This window comes from Meriones unguiculatus, chromosome 15, assembly GCF_030254825.1.
Source record: "Meriones unguiculatus strain TT.TT164.6M chromosome 15, Bangor_MerUng_6.1, whole genome shotgun sequence".
In the NCBI taxonomy this organism is placed as follows: Eukaryota; Metazoa; Chordata; class Mammalia; order Rodentia; family Muridae; genus Meriones; species Meriones unguiculatus.
The window spans coordinates 23,824,041-23,837,646 of record NC_083362.1 but is presented as its reverse complement, the minus strand read 5'-3'; the positions used below and the strand labels follow the sequence as shown (position 1 = coordinate 23,837,646).

Sequence of the window (13,606 nt, the reverse complement as noted above, 5' to 3'; positions counted from 1 at the left end):
CAGCAAAATCAGAAATGAAAATGGGGACATAAATGCAGACACTGAGGAAATTCAAACAATCATTAGGTCATACTACAAAAGCCTATATGCCACAAAATTTGAAAACCTAAATGAAATGGACAATTTTCTTGATAGATTCCATCTTCCAATATTAAGTCAAGATCAGGTAGAAAGACTGAATAGCCCTATATCTCCCAAGGAAATTGAAGCAGTCATTAATAGTCTCCCCTCCAAAAGAAGCCCTGGGCCAGATGGCTTCAGCGCTGAATTCTACCACACCTTCAAAGAAGTGCTAACAGCAATTCTCTTCAAACTATTCCACAAAATAGAAACAGAAGGAACACTACCAAACTCATTCTATGAAGCCACAGTCACCTTGATACCTAGTGCACACAAAGACCCAACAAAAAAAGAGAACTTCAGACCTATATCTCTTATGAACATTGATGCAAAAATACTCAATAAAATACTTGCAAACTGAATCCAAGAACACATCAAAGATATCATCTACCATGACCAAATAGGCTTCATCCCAGGCATGGAAGGGTGGTTCAACATTCAGAAATCCATCAATGTAATCTACCGCATAAACAAACTGAAGGAGAAAAACCACATGATCATCTCCTTAGATACTGAAAAAGCATTTGACAAAGTCCAACACACATTCATGTTTAAAGTCTTGGAGAGATCAGGGATATGAGGCACATACCTAAAGATACTAAAGGCAATATACAGCAAGCCTATAGCCAACATCAAACTCAATGGAGAGAAACTTAAATCAATCCCACTGAAATCAGGGACAAGACAAGGCTGCCCATTGTCTCTGTATCTTTTCAACATAGTACTTGAAGTCCTAGCCAGAGCAGTAAGACAACTAAAGGAGATCAAGGGGATACAAATTAGAAAGGAAGAGGACAAAGTGTCACTATTTGCAGATGATATGATAGTATACATGAACGACCCCAAACATTTAACCAGAGAACTCCTTCAGCTGATAAACACCTTCAGCAAAGTGGCAGGATACAAAATCAACTCAAAAAAATCAGAAGTCCTCCTGAATACCAAAGACAAAAAGGCTGAGGAAGAAATTAGGGAAACAACACCCTTCACAATAGCCACTAATAACATAAAGTACCATGGGGTGACACTAACCAAGCAAGTGAAAGACCTGTTTGAGAAAAACTTCAAGTCTCTGAAGAAAGAAATTGAAGAAGATATCAGAAGGTGGAAAGATCTCCTGTGCTCATGGATTGGTAGGATTAACATTGTGAAAATGGCCATCCTGCCAAAAGCAATCTACAGATTCAATGCAATTCCCATCAAAATATCAACTTGATTCTTTACAGACCTTGAAAAAAAAGATTCTCAGCTTCATATGGAGAAACAAAAAAACCCAGAATCTCCAAAACAACCCTTACAAGAAGAGATCCTCTGGAGGTATCTCCATCCCTGATCTCAAGCTGTACTACAGAACAATAGTAATAAAAACTGCATGGTATTGGCATAAAAACAGAAAGGAGGATAAATGGAACCGCATAGAAGACCCAGAAATAAACCCACACACCTATGAATACTTGATTTTTGACAAAGAAGCCAAAACCATTCAATGGACAAAAAAGACAGCATCTTCAACAAATGGTGCTGGACCAACTGGATGTCTACATGCAGAAAAATGAAAATAGACCCATATTTATCACCCTGCACAAAACTAAAGTCCAAGTGGATCAAGGACCTCAACATAAAACCAGATACTCTAAATCTGATAGAAGAAAAAGTGGGGAACAGCCTAGAACTCATTGGCACAGGAGACATCTTCCTGAACAGAACACCAACCGTACAGGCTCTAAGAGCAACAATCAATAAATGGGTTCTCATGAAACTGAAAAGCTTCTGTAAAGCAAAGGACACCATCATCAAAACAAAAGGACTGCCTACAGATTGGGAAAGAATCTTCACTATCCCTTTATCTGACAGAGGGCCAATATCCAGTATGTACAAAGAACTAAAGAAGCTGAAAAGCAGCAAATCAGGTAATCCAATTAAAAAATGGGCAACAGAGCTAAACAGAGAATTCTCTGTAGAGGAATATCGAATGGCAGAGAAACACTTGAAGAAATGCTCAGCCTCATTAGCCATTAGGGAAATGCAAATCCAATCGACCCTGAGATTTCACCTAACACCCATCAGAATGGCCAAGATGAAAAACTCAAGTGACAATACAGTTGGAGAGGTTGTGGAGAAAGGAGAACCCTCCTCCACTGCTGGTGGGAATGTAAACTTGTACAACCACTTTGGAAATCTATCTGGCACTTTCTCAGACAACTAGGATTAGTGCTTCCTCAAGACCCAGCTATACCACTGCTAGGTATATACCCAAAATTTGCTCAAGTACACAAAAGGGATACTTGCTCAACCATGTTTATAGCAGCTTTATTTGTAATAGCCAGAACCTGGAAACAACCCAGATGTCCATCAACGGAGGAATGGATACAGAAATTGTGGTATTTTTACACAATGGAATACTACTCAGCAATCAAAAAGGAGGAAATCATGAAATTTGCAGGCAAATATGGTATCTAGAAAAGATTATTCTGAGTGAAATATCCCAGAAGGAGAAAGATAAACATGGTATATATTCACTTATATAGACCTATAAGATATGATAAACACAATGAAATCTATACACCTAAAAAAGATAATCAAGAGAGTGGACACAGGGTAAGATGATCAATCCTCATTTAGAAAGATAGATGGGATGTGCATTGAACATATGACAGGAGTCTACTGCAAAAGGCATTTGAAAGACTCTACCTAGCAGTGTTTTCAAAGCAGATACTAAGACTCATAATCAAACCTTTGTCAGAGTACCGGGAATCATATGAAAGAAGGGAGTTAATATGATGGGGAAAGGATAGGAGCTCCACAAGGACCAAATATATCTGGGCACAGGGACTTTTCTGAGACTGACATTCAACCAAGGACCATGTATGGATATAACCTAGAACCTCTGCTGGGATGTAGCCCGTGGTAGCTCAGTAATCAATTGGTTTCCCATAGTAAGGGGAACAAAGACTATTTCTAACAGAAACTCAAAGCCTGGCTCTTTGACCCCCCCCAAGGGAGGAGTAGTCCTGTTATGCCACAGATGAGGTCTTTGCAGCCAGTCCTGAAGATATCTGATAAAACAGGGTCAGATGAATGGGAAGGAGGTCCCCCCCTATCAGTGGACTTGGAAAGGGGCAGGGTGGAGATGAGGGATTGAGGGTGGTATTGGGAGGGAATGAGGGAATGGGATACAGCTGGGATACAGAGTTAATAAAATGTAACTGATAAGAAAAAATTTTTAAAAAAAGACTTAAAACTACACTGAATGTTTTGTTATGCATATTGGCATGCCACAGAAAAGAAGCAACTTATAAATTAAAAAGCAAGTGAAACATTTTTAATGTTCCATGAACAATTCAGTATTTCTATAATAGTAAACATAAGCAGTGTATGCAATACTTCAAACACTATATATTTAAACTAGCTGAGAAGCTATTTACCCCCTGAGTACTCATGGCCACAGTGCAACTAACATCATGATTTTGGCCAGTACTGGTCTTTTGAGACAGATGCTGCTAGGAAACAGAAACATGAGGCTTCCCAACCATTAGGGGAGACCATTCTGATAAAAGATTGAAAACAATTCCCAACTGTCAACATGTCTACAAAAAAAAATAGTATAAATCAGTTGGTTAGTAGTGCGCACATATCCAGATCCAAGTACGGCTTTCTAGAATCGACATTGGTGAATCTACAGGTCCAGCATTTACATGGGAAATGATTGTGTCCTTGTCACCTTACAAAGTTATTTAATCTCATTTACAAAACACAAACATTCTGCATACTTTAAAACTCTTTTATTTTGCCCATTGTGCGTTCATCACCATATTTATCCATTTAAGAGTATATTTTCCATCCATTAAGTAGAAGAGATTTTTCTCAAAGTCTTTATTTTTAATTATAGAATTTCTTCTGATCACCTCCCCCCTGGCCAGACCACAGAGGAAGACAACACAACCAGTCCTGATGAGACCTGATAGGCTAGGGTCAAAGAGAAGGAGAGGAAGACCTCACCTATGAGTAGATTAGGGGAGGGGCATAGGGAGAGAAGAAGGATCGAGGGTGGGGTTAGGAGGAGCCAAGGGAAGGGGAAGGAGCTGGGATACAAATTAAATAAACTGGAATAAATAATAATAATAATAAAAGAGTGGACACCAATATAAATAAATAAATAGGAAAGATTGTATCAGTAATTAACTTTGAAGGACTTTGGAGTCGGTAGACTAGATAAAGCACATGTTTCACCAAGAGACACTGATTTGTTAAGTAAAATGCAGAATGATCATAGAAGACACTGGCATCAGCCTTTGAACCTCAGATGCATACAAATACAAACTCACATATACCTCCACAGGCATGAATGCATGTATCTATAACTAAACTCATTGTAACATGTGTAAACAGACGCTCACACACAACAGTTAAAACAGTTAACTTTGAAGATGAGTTTACTTTAATTTAGTACTTTTAATTTTTTTATATATTTGTATATATTCCTGCTCTCAGACCCAAAATACAAGGGAACCTCTATAACAGAGACACTTTATTTTATTAATCGTTATATGTGCATGACCTGGTTTTATATCTGGCACATGATAAGTGCTAAACTAAAGTTCAAGGAATAAATGAAGAGCTGAATAAAGGGTCTGAAGTCAAAGAACTACAAATCATTTTTTCACATTTATCTCTATCTATTGTTCTATACAACTTTCTATTCTAGTGGCAAAATGCCTAAGAAGAACACAACTTAAAATGAGGAAAAGTTCATTTTGTCTCCTAGTTTCAGAGGTTTCAATCCATGGTCTGCTGGGTTTTTAGTTCTGTGGCAAGAGAGAACATCATTCCAGTAGAAGAGTGGCAGCAAAAAGTGGCTTACATCATGGTGATCAGAAAGCAAAGAGATAGAAGAATGGTGGGGGACAAAATAGACCCTTATATGTCATGCCACAATAACCTATGCTAACTTATAAAGCCTCACCTTCTAGAGTTTCTATCAGTTCCTAGTAATGCCATCACCTGCTATCCAAGCCTTTGATAACTAGCATACTTTTAAGGCCCAAACCATAACATATGCTACTACTACTAAAAGAAAAGAATGCTTCTGAATTCAGAAACAAAGATGTCCCCGCTCTCATGGAACTCTGTTTCAATCTAACATTATACCATGGAGAACACAAGTGTTCACAGTGGTCAGAATCTGGGTCCTGCCCCAAATTATGGTGTACTTCTTGCCTATTCTATCATCAATCAAAATGACAGTATTTTCAAAGAAGTTTATTTCATTTCACTTAACTATCCCTTTGCCTTTTTCTAACCCCCAAACACAAACTGCCATTTAGACAGATTCAAAATGAAGTGAAAATGCCTAAATAATTGTAAAGTTAAAATTTTCAGTTTGAACAGAGTGAACTGGGCAGGATAAGGAAGCAGAGTTGGGGAGAGAGGGGCTGGTGAGAGAAGGAAACCTGGAGGTAGGGGCATCTCTTGGATGTGCCAGAGACCTGGGACAGAGGAGGTCCCAGAAAGTCTATGGTGGTCAACCAAGCTGAAATTCCTAGCAGTGGGGGATAAGGAGCCTGAAGTGGCCGCCTCCTATAGCCAGGTAGGACTTCCAGTGGAGTGATAAGGACACCAACCCATGCACAAAACCTTTGACCCAAAATTTGCCCTGCCTACAAGACATACAGCGACACAGATGGAGCAAAGTTTGAGGGAATGCTCAAGCAAAGACTGGCCCTACTTGAGACCCATCCCAGGGGAGAGTACAAATCCATGACACTGAGAAATGGGACCATCCCAAATGAGAAAGAAAAACAACTGGACCTTGAATAAGGGCCAGCTAAAAAGAAAGAGCAAGTCAGGCAATTTAGGGGAGGACTGTCCTTGAAGCTGTAAGCAGCCTGCTACAGAACCGAGAGATGGGAGAAGAGGGGAGGACTGTCCTTGGAGCTGTGAGCTCCCCACTACAGCTGCCAACCACATAACTGCTATCTTTTCTGCTAACTAATCAATGTAAAGGCCTGATTTTTTAGGAATAAAAACTGTGCTTTGTATGCTCGGGGTCGTCTCCTGCTTTGAAGGGACGACCCCCATTGCGACTGAAATAAACTGCTTCTTGTTTTTGCATAGAACCTCGGTCTGTGAGTCACTTTGGGGGAGGGAGCGGTACGGACCCTGCACCGGGAGTGCAGGTTTTGCATGTGGTGCGTTGGCCGGGAAACCGACGCGACCCTTCCCCGACTCTTACCAGACCGGGTTCGGAGGGCAGGTTGAAACAGGTTAGTCATTTTGTTTGTTTGACCTCAGGTTTCTGCAGATTCTGTTTTGTTTTGTTTTTTTGGTTAGGCACCTGTCTGAACCGTCTTGGTTGTCTGATTAGGCTATTTCGATTGATGGACGCATCAGATAATCGAAAAGCCAGGAAGCTGGAGGACGCTCCAGGTTCCGTTTGTTGGAAGGTTGGATCAGAGACAGTCCTCCTCCCGTCTGAGTCTGATTTTCGTAGAGACTGGCCGGGGAGCCATTCCGTTAGGGCACTGTGGTATCACCCACAAGGGCGTCCTTGTCTGATTGCTTGTTTGGTTCTTTTTGTCTCTGTTCTTGTTGCCTCTCTGACTTTTCTGACGGACGATTTCATTATGGGACAAACGGTGGCTACACCCTTATCCCTCACCCTTGACCACTTCTCAGAAGTGAAATATAGGGCACATAATCTCTCAGTGGAAGTTAGAAAAGCAAAGTGGCAAGCCTTTTGCTCCTCGGAATGGCCTTCTTTTCAGGTTGGATGGCCACCGGAGGGCACCTTTCACCTTGACACCATTCTTGCTGTTAAGACTAAGGCCCTCCAAGTGGAGGGGGGCCATCCTGATCAGGTACCTTATGTCCTAACCTGGGAGGATATTGTTCGCCATCCACCCCCCTGGGTGCGCCCCTTTATTCTCCCCACAGAGACTCCGTCGACAACTGTTTGTGCCGTTAAGGAAGAGGAGAAAAAGAAAGTGCTCACTTCTCCAGAAGCAGACCTCCTCCTTTTTGACCTTCCGCCCCCTTATCCGCCAGCCATGGCCCCTACCCCTGCCAGTTCCCTGGCCGGTTCTCCTGCCAGACCTCCGACCATTTCCCCTGTCAGTTTCCCGGAGGCTGTCAGTTCTCCCTCGGGGCCTAGGGCGGGGCTAGCATGCAGCTTTCCTAGTCCCCTCACAAGTCCCTCAGCAGGAGCTGTCGGTCCCTCGGCGCTGCCGGCGCTGCAGACACCGCCAGAGGTCCCGCTGCACTCACCAGCTGACACTGCTCAGAATGAGCAGGGCCCGGCAGCTGGAATACGAAGTCGCAGAGCAACCTAGCTGGACTCGGTGGCTCTCCCGTTGCGAGCCTATGGATTTCCAGAGGGGGATGGGCAATATCCCCTTCAGTACTAGCCTTTTTCCACAGCTGATCTCTACAATTGGAAGGCTCACAATCCCCCTTTTTTTGAGAACCCCCAAGCCTTGACTGACTTGTTTGAATCTGTCCTTTTCTCTCACCAGCCCACTTGGGATGATTGCCAACAGCTTTTACAGACACTCCTGACTACCGAGGAGAGGGGAAGAGTTCTTCTAGAAGCAAGGAAGAATGTCCCGGGGGCGGATGGGAGGCCTACAGTTCTCCCTGACGAGATTAATAATGGGTTTCCTCTCTCTCGTCCTGATTGGGATTACAATACACCAGAGGGTAGGCAGCACTTGAAGGTTTACCGACAGACTCTAATGGCGGGTCTCCGTGGGGCTGCTCGAAGACCCACCAATTTGACTAAGGTAAGAGAAGTGGTCCAGGGGCCGGAGGAATCTCCTGCAGCCTACTTAGAATGGCTGATGGATGCATTCCGCCACTTTACTCCCTATGACCCTGCTTCAGATGAGCACAGGGCAACAGTAGCTGTATCTTTCATAGATCAGTCAGCTAGGGATATTCGTAGGAAACTTCAGAAATTAGAAGGTCTACAGGATAAGTCGTTAAAGGATTTAGTGCAAGTAGCAGAGAAAGTCTTCTATAGTCGAGAAACAGAAGAAGAAAAAGAAGAAAGGAAACAGAAAGAACAGGAGATAAGAGAGAGAGAAAGAGACAAGAGGCAGGATAAAAAATTGACTAAGATTCTGGCCACCGTAATTCAGGAAAGTCGTACTGAAAGGGAGAGAGTTCCTGGCAACCGTAAGGGCCCTTTGTCTAAGGACCAATGTGCCTACTGCAAGGACACGGGACACTGGAGGAGGGATTGCCCCAAAAGGAAGAAGCAGCTGAATTCTCGAGCCACAGGGACCAGGGTCCTGACCTTAAACAATGACAGCGATTAGGGAGGACGGGGTTTGGTTCCCCTCCCCGAACCCAGGGTAACCCTCAAGGTGGAGGGGAAGCCAGTCCATTTTCTAGTGGATACTGGCGCTCAGCATTCAGTTCTGTTGCAAGACTCAGGGACTAAGAAAGAAAAAAAATCATGGGTTCAAGGGGCCACTGGATGTAAGCAATATACATGGACTACCCGAAGAACAGTGGACCTTGGAGTAGGCCGGGTATCCCACTCGTTCTTAGTCATGCCTGACTGCCCATACCCATTGCTGGGATGGGATATCCTGACCAAAATAGGAGCCCACATCTATTTTAACCCAGAAGGCCCACAGGTTACAGATAAAAGAGGGGATCCTATTCACGTGCTTACAATTCACTTGGAAGATGAATACCGGCTATTTGAAAATTTAAAAGAGGGGGAAAAAGACATTGACTGGTGGGTAAAAAAATACCCTGAAGCCTGGGCTGAAACAGCTGGTTTAGGGAAAGCAACCGCCAGTCCAGATAGAGCTAAAACCTCAGGCAGCCCCAGTTGCAGTGCGGCAGTATCCAATGTCTAAGGAAGCCCATGATGGGATTCGCCCTCATATACAGCGACTCCTTGACCTAGGGGTTTTGAAAAGGTGTCAATCTGCTTGGAATACTCCATTACTGCCGGTTCGGAAGCCTGGGAGCAATGATTATCGGCCTGTGCAAGACCTGAGGGAAGTTAACAAACAGGTTATGGACTTACATCCAACAGTCCCCAACCCATATAACCTGCTGAGCTCCCTTCCCCCTGACAGAGCCTGGTATACTGTTCTAGACCTTAAAGATGCATTCTTTTATCTTCAACTTAGCCCTGCCAGCCAAGACATTTTTGCTTTTGAATGGAAAGATCCCGACTCCGGGGTCTCGGGCCAACTAACATGGACTCGACTTCCCCAGGGATTTAAGAATTCTCCTACCATATTTGATGAAGCCCTGCACCGAGACCTGGCACACTTCTGGGCCACAAATACTCAGGTAACTCTTCTCCAGTACGTGGATGACATCTTACTAGCTGCAGATTGTCAGAAAACCTGTCTCAAAGCCACCGGCCAACTGTTACAAGAATTGGGTGAACTCGACTATAGAGCATCAGCAAAGAAGGCCCAGATATGCCGGAAACAGGTCAGTTACCTGGGGTATATACTAAAGGAAGGAAAAAGATGGTTATCGGAGGCTAGAAAAGAGACTGTGTTTCATATTCCCCCTCCACGAACTACAAAACAACTGAGGGAATTTCTTGGTACAGCGGGGTTTTGCCGATTATGGATTCCTGGGTTCGCTGAAATGGCAGCCCCTCTGTATGCCCTTACAAAGGGCAATGACTCTTTTTCCTGGGGAAAAGATGAACAGGCTGCATTTGACAATACTAAACAGGCTTTAATGTCAGCTCCAGCCTTGGGACTTCCTGATGTCACTAAACCTTTTCATCTCTATGTGGCCAAGAACCAGGGAATGGCTAAAGGGGTGTTAACTCAAAAGATTGGACCCTGGAAGAGACCGGTAGCTTATCTATCTAAAAAGCTTGATCCAGTAGCAGCAGGATGGCCGACCTGCCTTCGGATAATAGAAGCAGTCGCCGCATAGGTAAAGGATGCTGACAAGCTGACCTTGGGACAAGATCTTACTGTTTATGCCCCTCATGCCCTTGAGAGTGTTGTCAGACAGCCACCTGATCGCTGGCTCACGAATGCGCGCATGACTCATTATCAAATTTTGCTTTTGAATAATGACAGGATTACTTTTGCCCCAGCAACAGGGCTAAACCCTGCCACTCTGTTACCAGATCCAGAGATTCAGCCCCCAGAGCATGATTGCTTGCAGGTGTTGGCGGAAGAACAGGGATGGTGAAAGGACTTAAAAGACCAGCCTCTGCCAGATGCTGAGGTGACATATTATACAGATGGGAGTAGCTTTTTGGAAAATGGAAAAAGAAAAGCGGGAGCAGCGGTGGTGGATGGACACAAGGTAATATGGGCCCAAGCGCTGCCTGAAGGCACCTCTGCTCAACGAGCAGAACTAATTGCCTTAACTCAAGCATTAACTTTGGGGAAAGACAAAAAGATAAACATCTACACTGACAGCAGGTATGCCTTTGCTACGGCCCATGTGCACGGGGCCATCTACCAGCAGAGAGGCCTATTGATGTGAGCCGGTAAAGAAATTAAAAATAAAAATGAAATCTTGGCCTTGCTCAATGCCTTACTACTGCCCACCAAGGTAAGCATAATTCACTGTCTGGGACACCAGAAGGGAAATTCCAAGGCAGCAAAGGGAAATAACATGGCTGATCAGGAGGCTAAAGCACCTGCTCCAATGATATTAACTACTGAATTGCCAGAGAAGGAACAGCTAAAATACTCAGAGGATGACCTGGAGCAAATACAGAGAAAACAAGGGACATTCGATGCTAATGTGGGAGCATAGATTGACTCCAAAGGTAAGGTCATTTTGCCACAGGAAGATGCTAAGAGACTAATAGCGCAAATGCATCAATGGACTCATTTAGGGGCAAGGAAATTGACTGAAATTGTTCTCCAATCTCCTTACCGAATACTAAACCTCACTGCTCTAACTGAAAAAGTGACTCAGACATGTATCCTTGCCAAAAGGTAAACGTAGGGAAGAATTTCCAAAGCTTGGGAAAACGGTTAAGGGGAACTAGACCTGGAATGCATTGGGAAGTGGACTTTACCGAGATCAAGCCGGCCAGGTATGGAAATAAATATCTTCTAGTCTTTGTAGATACCTTCTCAGGATGGGTGGAAGCTTTTCCCACCAAGAAAGAGACTGCTCTGGTTGTAGCCAAGAAGATTTTAGAAGACATTTTTCCCCGGTTTGGAGTTCCAAAGGTAATCGGGTCAGACAATGGGCCGGCCTTCGTTGCTCAGGTAAGTCAGGAGGTGGCCAGATTTTGGGGGACTAATTGGAAATTACATTGTGCATATAGACCCCAAAGTTCAGGACAGGTAGAAAGAATGAATAAAACTCTAAAAGAGACCCTTACTAAATTGACCATGGAGACTGGCGGTGACTGGGTGGTACTCCTCCCTCTGGCTCTTTTTAGGGTCAGGAATACTCCTTCCTTGTTGAATCTCACGCCTTTTGAACTATTGTATGGAGTTCCTGCTCCCTTGACTCTCCTGGGAGACCCTCTTGACATAACTAGTGGTAACTCTGACTTGTTATCCAGGTTAAAGGGACTGCAGCTTATTCAAAAAGAAATCTGGAACAAGGTTGGCAGTGCATATGCGCCAGGATCCTTAGAGGTGCCACATCAGTTCCAAGTTGGAGACTTGGTTTATGTACGGCGACACCGTAGTCAAAATTTGGAACCCCAGTGGAAAGGTCCTTACTGCATCCTGCTCACCACCCCAAGGGCTGTGAAGGTAGAAGGCATTGCTGCTTGGATCCATGCATCACACGTCAAACCTGCTCCAGAGGACTCCACTTCTGACTGGAAAATCCAGCCCAGTGACAATCCCTTAAAACTTAAACTTGTTAAGAATGTTAGCCGTGGGTGATATCCACAAACTGCTGGTGCTTTTGGCTCTGTTAAGCACTTACAATACTTGCTAGGGCTCCAGTCCTCAACAGCCCAAACTTTTGACTTGGGAAGTAACTAATCAGAGACATATTATAATTTGGTCTGTTTCAAAGATAGCCCCACCCTTCACATGGTGGCTGGACTTGTACCCTGACCTTTGTAAAATGGCTCTAGGATCACCTGCTAACTGGGATTTGCAAAGCCACCTAGACCCCAACGTGGTTCCTGGGGACCATAGACGTGGGTCTTTTAGTGAGAGAAGGGGCTTAGATCCCTGGGGGGGGGCTGCGGGACCACCAACCACCACAGTATGCTGCGAGTCCTAACCTTTTATGTATGTCCAGGACCCCACCAACAACCTAAAATGGTAAACAAATGTGGGGGGAGAAATGACTTCTACTGCAAGAATTGGGGGTGTGAAACCACTGGCGATACTTACTGGAAGCCTACCTCCAGTTGGGATTACATTGTTGTTAAAGCTAATTACAGTCATGCCCAGCCCCCAGACTGGGGACTAAACAATAGGTGGACTAATCAGTCAATATGTACCACCTGGTGCTACCCCCTGCTAATCCGGTTCACAGACACTGGAAAACAGATTTCAACTAACTGGGTGACGGGGTTCACTTGGGGCCTACGAATATATAAGGAAAGATATGATGATGGGTTACTTTTCACCATCAAATTAAAAATAACAGCCCCATCTGCTGAAGTAGGGCCAAATAAAGCTGGCCCTCACCTGGTTCCCCCAGTGAAAGCGGACCCCCAGACTATAGCCCCACATCCAGCAACCCCCTCACTGACTCCTAACTCAAAAATGGGTAAAGATTCTTCTTCCCCTAAGCCTCCTGGACCATACATTACTTCCCTAGCACAGGGGGCCTTTCAGGCCCTAAATAATACCAACCCCAAGGTTACTGAGTCTTGTTGGTTATGCTTTGGAATTGCTCCCCCATATTATGAAGGAATTGCCTTTACAGATGAGATAAGTAACTCCCAAGAGGCAACAGCCTGCCATTGGACGCAAAGGGAGGCTAGACTTTCCCTGTCTGCCGTTTCAGGGCAAGGACTCTGTGTAGGTAAAGTTCCCCCCAGTCATCAGTTTTTATGCAACCAAACCTATGATGTTGCAGGTCTGTCTGGGTACCTCATACCACCAATCGATGGATGGTGGGCATGTGCAACAGGGATCACTACTTGTGTCAGTACTCAGGTGCTTGTCAATTCATCTGACTACTGTGTCCTGGTCTAGGTAATTCCCCCGAGTCACCTATCACCCGTATGAAGAGCCCTTCCAATACGGGGACTCTGTGGGGGAACCGCTGATACGAACAAAAAGAGACCTGGGAATTTCCTTAGCCATAATGCTTGGGGTTGGGCTAGGAGCAGTAGGGACAGCAGCTGGAGGGTCAGCTATAGCCTTCCGACATAGCGGGTTAAGTGAGCTTAGGGCAGCTGTTGATGAGGACATAGAAAGATTAGAAAGCACAATTAGAGAGCTCAAAGATTCCTTACAGTCATTATCAGAGATGGTGTTACAAAACAGAAGGGGCTTAGATTTATTGTTTTTGCAACAAGGAGGTTTATGCATGGCCCTAAAAGAAG

General features: G+C 44.3%; 1 protein-coding gene across 1 annotated transcript; it reads left to right on the top strand.

Moving 5' to 3' along the window:
- Positions 1-6,743: 6,743 nt before the first annotated feature.
- Positions 6,744-11,978, top strand: LOC132647942 (uncharacterized). Its single transcript, XM_060367825.1, is given in 4 exon segments — positions 6,744-7,229; positions 7,401-8,917; positions 8,919-11,050; positions 11,053-11,978. Coding segments are annotated over 4 exon segments (5,061 nt in total).
- The last annotated feature ends 1,628 nt before the right edge of the window (positions 11,979-13,606 follow it).